The following is a 14,532-nucleotide window of genomic DNA, read 5'->3' as shown; positions in this document are numbered from 1 at the left end:
GATAAGGAAAACTCGCATCACGTGGTGTAGTGCTCATGAGTCATGTCGGACCTACACAGATGTGTACAAGATTATTCTCGTTAGCCATGGTGCAATAATATTAGTACTCCTTGATCTTCATGGCGAGACCATGACAAAATACACCCAACAGTTTTCATTCATTTCAACTATCATGCCTTCTAATGCATTCTGAAAATGTCACAGCTGATGCTTACGCACACCCAATCCCTTGTACACCCGTTTTGGACAGATAAGATCCCAGCTCAAAGGTACATTGCAAACTCTGCTCCCTCATGACCCGTAATCCTAACAATGCCGTACACTTACTCTCGGACGATCAAGAACAATGCACCCAAGAACGAGCAGATCAGAATTTTACCAGGCATATGATACCCGTCTGTACAAGGTGGCTCGGCCATATACAAATTTCCACATGAGAATAAGAACGTTCTAGTCTACAACTCTCAACCGGTACTTCCTGGGCACCAGTACAGCTGCACTGTAACTAGTGTAAGGAGGGATGTCATCGGGTAGTAGGGTACCCGTGCTACCCATCATCGTAAGTATCGTAATAACAGCAGGAATACAGGTAGCAGTGGACATGTCACTGCTGTGGGTGGACCACAGAAATCAAACCTGGCCACAGCAGTGAGCAGTCAAGGCAAGCGCTGCTGCCAGAGACATGCCAAAGACCATGACCGATCTGAGTGGGCTCAGCGCACCACAGACAAGATGGAGCTCCGGAGGGATCTCTCAGATCAGCCTGAGCTGGTTTTGCTCACGGCTGCAATGCACAGGGTTGGGAAACCAGGACAGAAGCGGGAAAGTGCAGCATCATGACTTTACCCTTGGTTACGCTGGAGATTGGCGCACCCACGGGGCTATCTATCATACAGCATAGCAGCCAAGGGTGCGACCATACAAAGCGCGCATGTCTCGTACCGCACTCACAGACCGTGGCCGATAACGACGGATTATGGCTCTTCGAGGGGAAACTAGGGGTTTCCCCCTACTGGATAAGACCTCACCCCGTGTTTCAAAGTACGGGCGCGGGCTCGTACATAGTCATTCAGAGCGCACTCGAAAAACATAATTTCGATTCTGGAACAATTTCTTTAGCTGTCACTCAGACATGGCCTGGCGAGACGCCGCATGCCGGCTGAAGAAGTGATCCAGTCCATCATCGACTCGGACAGTGATGACTGGAGCTGCGATAGTGAAGGAGATGACTCAGATGCGGACATAGCCGTCCGCGATAGTGACGGAACAAATTTCGCGGACGTGTCCGCCGTGGTGGATGTCGTACCTACTGCCGTGGTCGCATTGGACGGCCCTGAGGATATCGGAGATGTCGATGTCGAGCTTGAGCAGGGCGCAACAACACAAGTCACGCCAGCGCAGGACGCAGACACGAACGCTGATCATGAAGAAATATTTTTTGATGCACAAACTTGTGTACATGGACCAGACAATTTTCCTGCAGCACGTGACGATGCAGCCTGGACGAAAAGGAATGCCAAACCTACTATTCCTGAATTCTCTGCAGGGGCTGGAATCCCAGTACAGCCAGCAGATGATGCCACAGCATACTGGTTTTTGAACTTATACTTTGTACATGTACTGTAATTCTGGCAGCTGCTCGTCACCGAAACGAACCGGTATACGGCGCAGTGCATAGCCCGTTCCACGGCCGGGCCATTTTCCAGCCTGCGTTCCTGCATGCCAGTGACAGGGGCAGAGATGAAGATATTTATTGCTCTGTACTTACTGAGTGGTCTGGTGGACAAGCCCCAAATGAACCTATTATTGAAGCTTTGACGCTACGGTCGGCACACCTGCATTTCAGGCCCTCACTGTGATGCGCAACCATTTCCAACGCATCGTGCAATGCCTGCCCTTCACAAACAGTGAAGCCGATAGCCAGGATGGCCGTCTGATAAAGGTAAAGCCATTATTTGATTTACTTGTGGGCCGCTTCAAGCACGTGTACAGACCTAAATGCAGTGCTGCCAAATAATTTTCGCCCAAAATCGGACACCGTTCATCGCCAAGGCTGGCCACATGGTGCGAATTTTTCTCCTCTGCAATATTTTCCGGAGAATTCAAAATACCGCCCAAAATACCATGGAAATTCGCTTTGTTGCCATGGTAACTGATCTTGCACACCGAAGTAATCGGTTGCCATGCCTGAATTCTGTAATCCTAGTAATGCATGAGCGTGGTCACACACTGTACAGTGTACATGCCCTCGTACTTTGCACTTCCACCGCCCAGCGCTAGCCTTTTAGAAGCACATGACAGTGATTTGTGCCTTCAGTTGCGCTGAAAAAAGAAAATACAGGACTTCTGAATAGGAAAGTACTGATCCCTGGCATTTTTGGCTACTTTTCGGACGTTCCCTTTTCGGACCGGTTTTCGGAAGAGCGTTCAAAAATCAGACACTGTCCGAAAAATCGGACGGTTTTGCAGCACTGTTTAAAACGCCAGATGTATGTGTTGGTGAAGAACTGGTTTTGTTCTAGTGGTGTCCAGGGTACCTGGGTACCCGCTCGTTAGTCTCACGTACCGTTAGTAAAATGGTACCCGTTTGGATTTCGATGATCCAGTCAGCATGGTCAGTACGGAACAACACTGCTGGGATCGCGCATTCCAGGCGGGAGTCAATTATTTACAACTCCACGCTGGATGTCAGCATTGTTGTTGCATTTTCGCATCTAGTAGATCTACCTCTCCAACAAACAGACACAAATCAATTTGAGAATCACAATGTGATATCAAAATGCAACCTGTTTTGGTGAGATCTCAGTGCCCCGTGGCACAACCCTCGTAACAGACACAAGCTCAGAATTTCTCTTGTTGGTTAGAAAGTGTTCTTTATTGATCTGTCTCTGTTCTCGGCAGTTGTGTGATTATAAGAAAAGGTTTACAAAGTGAGTCGTCCATGTAAGGAAAACCGTACTTAAGTAGTATCGTCCTCTTTACGGAGGTGACACAGTGGATGGCCAAACGGGTAAAGCACAAACGAAAAGGGTGCTGCGAGTTAGTGCAGTCATGCAGCAACATTCTCCCCCTTGGTAACAAACCGTGGAAGAGTTAACATGAACATGTAAACAGGAACTGAAGGGAAGCGAAAAAGACTATATTCAAACCTAGCAACTATCGTGCTATCCGAGTAGAAACAAAGGTGGATGGTCCATGGACGCACAAAACAAAACGAAAACAAGAAAAAAAAGAAAAAGAGAAGAAAAAAACAGTGCAGCTAGCTGCAGCGCAGAAGTGCGGGAGGCATGAGAGCTCTACGACAGCACGTCCAGTCATAGAGCGTGCTTGAAGTGCGATCTTGATGGATCCAACGAGCCGCTCCCAGGCTCCGCCTGTGTGGGGTGCCGCCGGCGGGGCTTCATTCAGCTCCCGAATGGCCTGGTGGAGCTCTTTGGCGGCGCCTTTGAAGTTGGTTCCGTTGTCTGAGTGGATCACCAGTGAGTAGCCTCGCCTGCTGATGATTCTCCGGATAGCCATTAACGTTGAGTCGGTGGACAGGTCGTGCACTAGCTCCACGTGAATGGCTCGGGTGGCAAGACAAGTGAAGAGAGCGCCGTACCGCTTCTCATGTCTGTGCCCAACAGTGACAGACAGCGGGCCGAAGTAGTCCAGTCCTGTCTGTGTGAAGGGTCGCTGAAAGGCGTCAGTGCGGTACTCTGGCAGGGCAGACATGATTGGTGGCTGCGGTTTGGCACGGAGATCCTTGCAATGCTGGCACTCGCTCCAGGTGCTTCTTACCGCTGCACGGATACCGGGTACCCAGTACTTCTGACGCAGCTCGTTCACTACGCGATCCTATCCTTGATGTAGTGACCAGACATGGTGTTGCTGCATAAGCAGCCTAGTGAAGGCGTGTTTCGGCACGGGAGCAGAACAGGTTGGCGCAGGTTCTTGTTTCCAACCGTTGCGTTCCGTACGCGACTGTCAGAGCACATGATGCCATAGTCGTAGATGAAGATTGTCATCTGGACCAGGCGCCTGTCCTTGTCCACTGGCTTGCCATTGCGGAGCGTAGCGAGTTCTTCGGGGAAGCCTTCCGCTTGTGCAGCTTTCCATCAAAAGACTCTCCGCGGCTCGCAGCTCAGGGGACTGTCAGCGACGGCTTGGCAGCGTCTCTTTCTCCGTGTCTCAGGTGGCGAGTGAAGCGTAGCACCCAGACGGTTGCTCTTACCAGGCGACACCAGTTTGAGAATCGCTTGATCTCTGGTTTTACTGCCTTCAGGTTGGGTGGCTCTGAGCTGTCTCCGGCTGCTGCGTTGTCGCCACTGAACGGATGCTTCAGCTCGGGATCATCAAGGTCCGGCGTACGAGTCTCCTCGGCGGGCCAGTCTGCTTCGCCTTGCCTCAGATAGTCCGGGCCGCCCAACCAGCGATCGTCCGGCTGCAAGCGCTGGGCAGAGATGCCTTTAAAGAGATCGTTAGCTGGGTTCTCTCTTGTTGGTACCCAGTGCAACTGGTCTACTTCAGTTGTGTCCGTTATTTCCGCCATCCGCTGGGCCACAAATGGTTTGTATTGTCGTGTGTCTGAGCGTATCCACAGCAACACCGTTCTGGAGTCCGTCTAGAATATGACCCGTGGAATTGAGATACACAGCTGCTCCCGGGCGGTACAGGATAGTCGCGAGGCGAGGACCGCAGCCTGGAGTTCCAGACGGGGTATGGAGGCCGGTTTTATTGGAGCAACGCGTGCCTTCGCTGCGATTAGGGACACTGCCAGCTGAGTATCATGGTTCGCTACTCTCAAGTACGCACCGGCGCCATTATGCTTTCTCGTTTGCTTCGGAACACGTGCAGCTGGATGTCGGTAGCGACTGTAATCAACGGTGTGTAGCACCGTGGCACTTCTACGGTGGCCACCTGGTCTAGCTCTGCAGCCCAATCATTGCCTTGCTCCGTTGAAGGGTGATGTCGTCCTCACGCCAGAGTAGCCCCGTTGGCCACCGGCGTCCGTTGCGTGTGGTGAGAGTATCTAGCAGCTGGAGTGCGCGGTCGTCAGCCTTGCTGCGAATTTTCGTGGGCTTGATCCCGAAGGAGTCGAGGGCGAACTACTACTTGATCAGGTCTTGGAGGTCGCTAACGAGACCCCAGTTGGACAGAAGCACGCCTTCGTCGATTCTGTAGTGGCGGGCACTCATTTCGCCATGAACAACCCACCCTAGCTTGGTATGTGTGGCTACGGGTGCGTTTGGTGGGCCCTCCGCGGTCACCCGTGGTGCAATCAAGTTGTAATGGTCTTGTCCGATTAGGAGTCTGGGCTTGGCGCAGGGCAACGTTGGTAGGTTAAGTCCCTCCAGTTGGGGGCAATTGTTGAACCGTTCAGGGTTCATTTATTGTGTTGTCAGGTTGAACTTGGCATGAATGTGAACGTTGGTTAAAGTGAAGCTGTCCTGTTTCTGCCTGCCAGCTACGCTGAATGTTATTACCTTGGAGCTGGACTCCTGGTGCTGCTTGCCATCCGTCCACGACAGCCTCAGGGGCCGAGTTGGTCCTGCAAGCCCAAGTTCCTCTGCTAGTTCGCTCTCAATCAAGGACACTGTCGAGCCTTTGTCCAGGGGTGCGTACGTATCAGCCGCTGTGTCTCCGTTTCGTACCGTAACCGGAATCACCCTCAGCAGTACCCTTCCACTGTGTTCCGACACGTGGGTTGCCGACGTGTACCGGTATGTCATCTCCGATGTGCGTTCTAGCGGTGCTGCACTTCTGCGGCCATCGCGTTGTAGTAGAGGATGGTGGGGTCTGTTACATGAGCAGGCTTTCTACTCGCAAACCCTCGCTAGGTGGCCTTCGCCAAGGCAGCAGAAGCACAGCCGTTTTTCACTAACGAACTGGCGGCGGGCGTTAAGTGGTTCCGCGGGTAGCTGGCGGCCGCTATTTGTGGTGTGCCCCGATTTGCTAGAGAAGAGGTGATGTGGCTTACTAGCACTGGCCTCCAAGACTGTGAGCGTTTGGCCTGTGCGTGGAGTGGCATGAGTGGCGTCACATGGGGTCTGCTGAGCGACTAGGCAAGCAGCCTTGGCCCTCTGTTCAAGCCAGGCAGAGAAGGTGTCCAGGTGCATGTCTTCGCTGGTTTTGAGCATGTACTCTCCCCACTGAATCCGACCCGCGCCCCCCCCCCCCCCCCACCCCCAGACGGCTTGCCAACTAGGTCCTTGAGAAACTGAGGGTTGTAGGGGTGGCCGGTGCACTATGTGCTGCGCAAAGTGGTGACAAGGTTGCGGTACACGGCGCTAATCCCAATCAGTGCCACGATGGCCTCCTCCGACTTCATACCTCTCTGTGACTTCTTCTTCAGAATGAGGTTCTGGACAATCTGGACAATCTGGTCCGGCCGGACGAACCTCATCCTCAAGATGGAGATAACCTCCCCCACATTGTCGGAGAGAGTCATCATCCCCTGCACGACTTCCTTGGCTTTTCCGCGCAGTGTTTTCTGTAATCATCCAAGCTTCTCACCGTTTAAGAAGCCTCACTCTATAGTCGTGTGTTCCAGCGTGAAGATAAAGGCTGGCCACTCGTCGGCATGTCCAGAGAACTGAAGTAAGTCCTTAGCAGTGGACTGCCTTGCCATGAAATTGTGTGTGGTGTGATTCATGGCGTGTGACTGCCTTGCAGGGGTAGGACGTGTACCACTGGGTTCGTTCCCTGAAGCCCGCTCACCTTGGTCGTCCAGCAACAGATCCTGGATTTGCCCATTGGCTTCCTCCAGCACTGCTCCGATGTCTCTCTCCGCTCGCTCGGCGCGCTGTGCAAGGTCAGCTAGGCTAATGCTATCCGTGCATGTCAGCTCCTATCCGTTGCGGTTCTCCAGTGATGGACGGGACGAACTGGACCGTACGCTGGCATTACTGCTGCCGCTTGACCAGTTTCTGTACAACTTCTTCTGGAGTTCTAGCTTCTTGCGGATCAGCTTTCGCTCTACTTCTGCGACCTCTTCCGCGGCGATTTATTCCGCGTCGATGTCGAGCTCGTCTACTCGAGTCTCTACTTAGTTTGAGTGTGGCGATACCGGACCCTTTCCGCAGAAAATCCGGCTCGAAGGACCAATGTTTTGGTGAGATCTCAGTGCCACGTGGCACAACCCTCGTTACAGACACGAGCTCCGAATTTCTCTTGTTGGTTTGAAAGTGTTCTTTATTGATCTGCTCCTGTTCTCGGCAGTTGTGTGATTATAAGAAAAGTGAGTCGTCCATGCAAGGAAAAGCGTAGTATCGTCCTCTTTACGGAGGTGACACAGTGGGTGCCCAAAGGGGGAAAGCACAAACGAAAAGGGTGCTGCAAGTTAGCGCAGTCATGCAGCAACACAACCTGAGAACAGATAAATAAAAATATGGTTTGATGTGAAAATTGCGCAAAAAATTAAACAAGACTGCTGAAGGGTACCCGTTCACCCGCCCGTTAAGAAAATTTCCCGTTTTGCTTTGCCAATTTTTCCAAGACCTTGGTTTTACCCGCGTGTGTATGTGTGTGTGTATGTGCATGTGTGTGGGTGTGGGTGTGTGTGTGGGGGGGGGGGTGCGTTTGTATGTGTGAGTGCGTGTGTGTGTGTGTGTGTGTGTATGTGTGTGTGGGAGTGGGTGTGTGCGCATGAATCCCCTATAGGGGAGGGTTCACACCATTATAATAGGGATTCACACACCTTCACCTTTGTTTTTGTAATGTTGTGTTTATGGATTCTCCACAGGTTTTAGCCTAAATAGAGGGAGTCTCCGTCAGCAGCTTATGAAGAAGAAGCTGAGGAGAAAAATAAAATTAAAAGATAGAAAGATGCAGGGGGGTAGTAATTTAACTCAGTGCTGTATGATATCGGTGCTCTGAAACCAGAGGGCTCAAAACAGGTGATAACAAAGTGGGTGCGGACAAGAGCGATACAACATTTGGGCTGAATACGGTGCGAATGGCAGCCGGGAAGAAGTTCCATGTGACGGTGGTGACAAATAGAAAGGTGGCATGGGTGTGTGTGCTGGCTCTAGCAGGCGGGAGTAGATGTTGGTGGCGCCTGAGAACGAACAAAGTTTGTGTCCACAGACACAGGGAAGAGGATCAGGAGCGGGCCGTGGCGGTGGAGTGCTGCTTGCAACTCGACTCCAGCCGGGACGGGACGATCTTCGCATCTCTCAAGCTAAGTGGTCACACCGAGGTCCGCCACGTTAGTCGAGACCACATCTCGCCACCACTTCTTCGGGCCGTGACGAGGCCGGGGGAGCGGGGGGGGGGGGGGGGGGGGGGAGGGCAGCTCACCAAACAGCAATTGTTTTAGTGTGTGCGAGTCGTCCACCCTGCCGACATGACCTAGCCAATGAAGAAGGTGGCGACAGATGATGCTGGTGATGTCAGGGTCAACACCTAGTGTAGCCGCTAATGTGGTCGTTGTGATCCGATCATCCCACTGTTGACGACGGCTAATACCCATGATGGACCGAATACACTGATGGTGAAACGTGTTGAGCTTCTGGAGGTGGCCTGCCTATCTGGTCCATGTCTCCGCACCATACAATACGGTGGTGAGGATCACAGCCTCATAAACATGCCTCTTGCTGCGAAGCGACAGGGTATTGTTGTCAAAAAACGGGTGCTTTCAGGGCTCCGAACACAGCTGAGGCTTTCGCAAGGCGAGAGCGGACTTCAGCACAGGCAAGACCATCCGAGGTGAGCACACTGCCAAGGTAGGTGAATTCGTCTACCACTTTAATAGTGTCTGCCCCTGCAACAACGTCATTGCGATCAGCAGTCTCACCTACGGCCATACCCTTGGTTTTTCTGACACTGACCGTTAGGCCCCAGCTGGTTGCACAGGTGATGAAGCTGGATGTCATCGCTTCAAAGGCAGGCAGAGATGTTGCATAGAGTGCAGCGTCACCAGCAGACTGTGATTCTGTGACCTTTGATGTCAGGAGCTTGCCCTTCGCCGTTCGATCACCAACTAGCTTCCTCCCAACTTTATATTGAAGGGATATGCCAGTGTCCGGACATCTGGACGTCAAACTGGCAACGACGGCAGAGAAGTTCAAATTGAAAAGCATTGGTTCGAGAGTGCAGCCCTGACGCAATACATTCAGCTTGCCCTCCACCCGAACAGAACTTGAGCAGGAATACCATTGTGGAGGGACTGGATGAGGCGGAGAATTGCCGGCGGAGCACCAATCTTCTGGAGAACCTGCCACAGCGCTCCACGCTGTGTACTGTCATACACCTTACTCAGATCGACGAAAAGGACATATGCATCTGAATCGTGCTCCAACGTCTTCTCCATCAACTGCCGTGCGACGTACACCATATTGATGCAGCCATGTCCCTTTCTGAAGCCGCACTGAGAGTCTGGCAACACATCTTCAGCAATAGCTTTCAGGCGGTCCTGCAGAATACGGGCAAGCAGCTTGCCTACAACGTCCAACGGACTGATGCCGCGTCAGTTATCACAGTGGTGTAGATCTCTTTTCTTGGGGATGGGCACAACCACTGCATCACACCAATCATCAACTACAGTGTCTTCGAGCCTGGATTTACGCATGATGGTCAGGATGCGACTGTGTAGGTCTTTGCCGCCATGTAGGACCATGTCCGGTAGAATGCCCGACTGACCGCCAGCTCTATCCGCTTTCATGGTCTGCAGTGCAGCCTCTAGCTCAGCAACAGTGGGTGGCTGATGCAGCTCAGGGATAACAGGGCGATCCGCCATTATCTCGACCACAGCTGCATCAAACTCACTCTCAACGTTCAGAACACCCTGAAAGTGCTGCAGCCATCTTGTGCTGACAGCGGCTGAACCTCATGTCCATCACTCAACGTGCCATCTTCCAAATGCACAGTAGACGGCTGCATTGGACGGCGGCCTCGATGGAGTGTCTGCAACTTGCGGACTGCAAGCCAACAAACGGAATAATTTTTAGCAGCATTTTCAGCTTGGGATGCGATGTCTTCAATCCAAGTTTCCTTGGCATTCCGTACAGCCTTCTCCACCTCACGTTGTGTCTGTGGAAAGTTCTTGCGTGAAGACGCAGTGTTCTTCTGCAACATGACATCTCCAGCGGAATTCTTGATATCAATCTGCGGAAGAAGCACAGCCTCACTCGCCTTAAACCAGTCGCGCTGCCTGCCTTGCCATGCTCCCAGGACATCCTCTGCCTTACTGCACATTATATCCTTCACTGCTTGCCAATGGTCAGCTGCAGTGTCCGCATCAGCAGTATCAGGGAGCTTGTCTGAAATTCGCTCAGCTTATATAACTCTTGCGAACAGCTGGGTCAACCAGCTTTCCGACAGCAACAGGTGCGGGTTTCGGCACAGGACGAGGGCTGCGGCAAATTGGACGAGCAAGTATAAGCTTGCTGCGAACTATGTGGTGGTCACACACACACACACACACACACACACACACACACACACACACACACACACACACACACACACACACACACACACACACACACACACACACACACACACACCATTGGACCATTGGACGCCCATCGCCAGAGGCGATGCTATAGCAAAAGCCATAGCAACTTGTGCCGGGATTGCACCATTCAACAGCTTGCAACGCTGAAGAATTGACCGCCAATATTCAACCTGGTCTACACCACACAGCTATGAAGTGGATTTTTCTGGTCAGTGAATCCCTACTTCTAGGTCTTTTTCTTCATTTTTTTCCCTCGCAAACATCACACCACATACTCCGGCATGCACTAGCTGTTGGTAACCACCCAGGAGAATGAAAGAAGTCAGGAGGAGTCTGAGAAAGAGAAGAATGACGTGTGTGGCCATAGTCGGCGGGAATCGAACCGGCAACCTATCGATTGGAAATCGCTGCACATACCACATACGCACGAACGCACACACACACACACACACACACATATGCATATGCACACACACGTACGCAGACCGTAATTCCGCGCATATAAGCCCACGGGCCTATATCCGGATATAAGCCCACCTCCGTTTATAAGCCCATGGGCTAATAAACAGACACAAATGCAACTCACGTGTCAAGTAGAAGTTTTCACAAAATGGACTCTTCCTACCATGGTACAGCAGGTCAGTGCAGTTTACCAGTAGAGTATGGTACAGCAGGTCAGTGCAGTTTACCAGTAGAGCATGGTAGACTGACCATGAGCATGGACTTGTACTTTTTCGTGAACCTTCAAAATTCGAATATTGGCCCATGGGCTAAAACACGAACATGTTTTACTGGATATTTTATCCCCAAACTGCATTGTTTCACCTATAAGCCCATGGGTTTACATGCGCGGAATTACGGTACGCGCGCACAGACACAAACACACACACACACAAACACACACACACACAAACAAACACACACACACACACATACACACACACAAAACATACACACACGGGTTAAACTAGGGAGAAGTATTGACATTATTATACTCCTCCCTGGTGACAAGAACTGATAAAACCGTCAAGAAACGAGGATAGACTGGACGCGGAGCATACCGATGTAGGCCGAATCAATCGCAAGTACAAGGTCACAGGATGCATTCGATTAGACTGGCAAGCGACAGGATCGGAGGTGGGAACAGGCAAAGCTTCAGGTTAATATAAACCGAATAGCCGCGATCAAGCATCATTTAAAATTAATTTAGTCAAGTGGTAGGTCTATTTTACATCCAGGGAGTAGTACTTTACCAGAGTATTGTAATACTAACTTCTCAAGTCTTACCATGCACCGTAAGCTGGTAAATCGTCGGTGCAACGGCAAAGGTCCGGGTATAAAAAGTGCTTCAGGGTTGTTTCGCAGTTGTAGATCTTCCCTAACAGCGGGTTTTCCTTGATTGAGTGTGAGTATAGTTATTGTGAGGTTTAGTGTAAATCCACATTAAGAAACATATATACACATTATGTAGTGTAAAGTCACTGCCACACTCTCCATGTGAACCACACACAGGGAAGTCATACAGAACCGGAAAAAAACATGTGCGCGCATGTGAGCCACCCCCTCCCCCCCCCCCCTCCCCCCACCCACACAGTTTTGCACCCGAGCATGCACATGCTTACACACAACTTGACACAAGTCACACATCCACAAACATGTCCAGACACACAGATGACATGCACACTTGCGGGAACATGTGCGAACCCCAGACCAACTATAAGTGCGAAACCATACACACGTGCGAGCACGCACATGCACACACACGAGCGGACATGCGCATGCACACACACGTGCGGTTATGCGCATGCACTCACACGTGCAGGTATGCTCATGCACTCACACACACACACACACACACACACACACACACACACACACACACACACACATGCGGACATGCACACACACACACACACACACACACACACACACACACACACACACACACACACACACACACACAAACACATGCACACACACACACACACACACATGCGCACACCATGTACACCCGAGCTGTTACTTCACATTGTGTGTACGTGTGTGTATATGCTTGACAATGTTTGTGTGTGTGTGTGTGTGTGTTTTTTTTTTTTTACTACAAAGCACTGGCCAGCAACATAAAAGGGGAGGTAGACAAAAGTGGACAAGCGAACTTTTACAACACAGAGGAGCGTGGCATGCGTGCCGATGAGGTAGGTCAACCTCCCCCGACCTAGTGGTCTCGGGTTCAACAGTTGGTCTACGCATCAGGAAGGGGAAATGGACAGAGAGAGGGAGAATGAGCATGAGGAGCTTCCCAGGAGAGGAAGAGTGAGAGAGAGAGAGAGAGAGAGAGAGAGAGAGAGAAAGAGAGAGCCAGAAAATGATATTAATAGAGACAACCGGTTATTCTCAGTGCTGGTGGACTTCAGTGGCCCATAGCCAATTGGTCTGGCGGAGGTGATGGTAGGCCTTGGTCTTGAATGTCGGCAATTTCTTGAGAGTTGGGCGTTCGGCAAGGATTGGGGCAGGCAGTGTGTTCCAGCTCTCCAGGACAAAGTATGGGAAGGAGCGGCGGATGAACTCTGGACTGGAGGCTGGCAGAGGAGTTGCGAGTTGGAAAGAGTGGCCACCGAGGGACTGGCGTTGCCGGCGCGTCCGGGGTGCAGCGTTAACTCTTGCTGGGAGAGGTACCATGTTGGTAAGCAGAGCTGGACTTGGTATGCATTGCAGCTTATACAGGTAGCACAGCCCGTAAACATGCCTTCGGATTGCCAGGCTGGGGAGCAATGAGGGGCCAATAACCTTCATGGCTCGACGCTGGACCAGGTCCAGCTGATGGAGGTGACAATGTGCCGCACTTGCCCAGACGAGAGAGGCGTACTCCATTATAGGCCGTACAAATCCTTTGTACACAGTTAGGCGCCCTGCACTGTCCAGGATCCGAGATGCCTTTCGGAGCAGGCCGAGTCGCTGGTTGGCTCTAACGGCAAGGGAACGGATGTGGGCCCGGAAGGAGAGAGTACTGTCAAATAACACTCCTAGCAGCTTGAGCTGAGGGCTCTCAGGCACCTGCATGCCATCAAATGTGAGCTGTGGGACATCCAGGGATGGTCTGTGGCGGTCAAGGAGTATTGCCTGAGATTTTGATGGCTCGAACTTTATCTTCCATTGGGCACCCCAAGTCTGCAGGCGGTCAATAGATGCTTGGAGGCTATTGCAAGCAGCAGCGATGGTATCTGGGTTTCTGATTAGGGCATAGAGTGTTGTATCGTCCGCATAGACAGCTAGACTGGAGCCTGGGGCTAAACACTGTTCTGCATCGTTTACATAATTATAACAGGAAAAGAGTGGGACCTAGGAGGCTACCCTGGGGCACTCCAGCCTTGATCGGGAACAGTGGGGAGGACTGACCGCCAACAACTACAGTCAGTTTTCGGTCATGGAGATACGACCTTAGCCAAGCCAGGAGTTGGCCGTGGATGCCACATTGCTGTGCCTTCGCAAGGACACCTGGGTGGGAAACTTTGTCGAATGCCCTGGCAATATCAACTGCCGGGGCATGCACAAGACCGCCGCCAGCCAGGGTAGTGGCCCAGGAATGCTGGAGAGCCGTCAGTAGGTCACTTGTGCCCAGTCCGCGTCGGAAGCCAAATTGGGACGAGGAGAAGAGTTGATGGGTTTCCAGGTGGTTCACAAGCTGCCGATTGATGATACCTTCCATGATCTTAGAGATGATCGTCAGGAGAGATATAGGCCGGTAGTTCTTCGTCATGGATTTGGGTCCTTTCTTGTGCACTGGAACGACACGGGCAATTTTCCATGATTGGGGCTGGACTCCATTTGCAAAACACAGGCGAAACAATCTAGCCAGTGGATGTGCTAGTTCAGCTGCACACTCCTTGAGTACTCGTCCTGGGATCTCATCTGGACCAGTGGATTTGGATGTGTTGAGACGCTTCAGGCACTGTTGGACTTCAGAGACGCGGAAGCGGATGCGCTGCAGGCCCAGAGTGGTAGTGCGGGGTGTTGCTGGTAACTCAGCGTGTATGGTACATGGTGTATGTGTGTGTGTGTGTGTATGTATGTGTGTGTGGTGTGTGTGCGTGTGT

The 14,532-nt window shown here is 51.7% G+C and overlaps 1 protein-coding gene across 1 annotated transcript; it reads right to left on the bottom strand.

The window, feature by feature from the left end:
• Positions 1–4,123: 4,123 nt before the first annotated feature.
• LOC135810668 (uncharacterized) lies at positions 4,124–4,531 on the bottom strand. The gene has a single exon (XM_065324158.1). It carries the CDS (start codon positions 4,529–4,531, stop codon positions 4,124–4,126), a length of 408 nt encoding a protein of 135 aa, XP_065180230.1.
• Positions 4,532–14,532: the final 10,001 nt, after the last annotated feature.

This window comes from Sycon ciliatum, chromosome 2 (assembly GCF_964019385.1).
Source record: "Sycon ciliatum chromosome 2, ocSycCili1.1, whole genome shotgun sequence".
NCBI classification, from domain to species: Eukaryota; Metazoa; Porifera; class Calcarea; order Leucosolenida; family Sycettidae; genus Sycon; species Sycon ciliatum.
The sequence above is the reverse complement of the archived record's forward strand: the minus strand, read 5'-3'. Positions and strand labels throughout refer to the sequence as shown.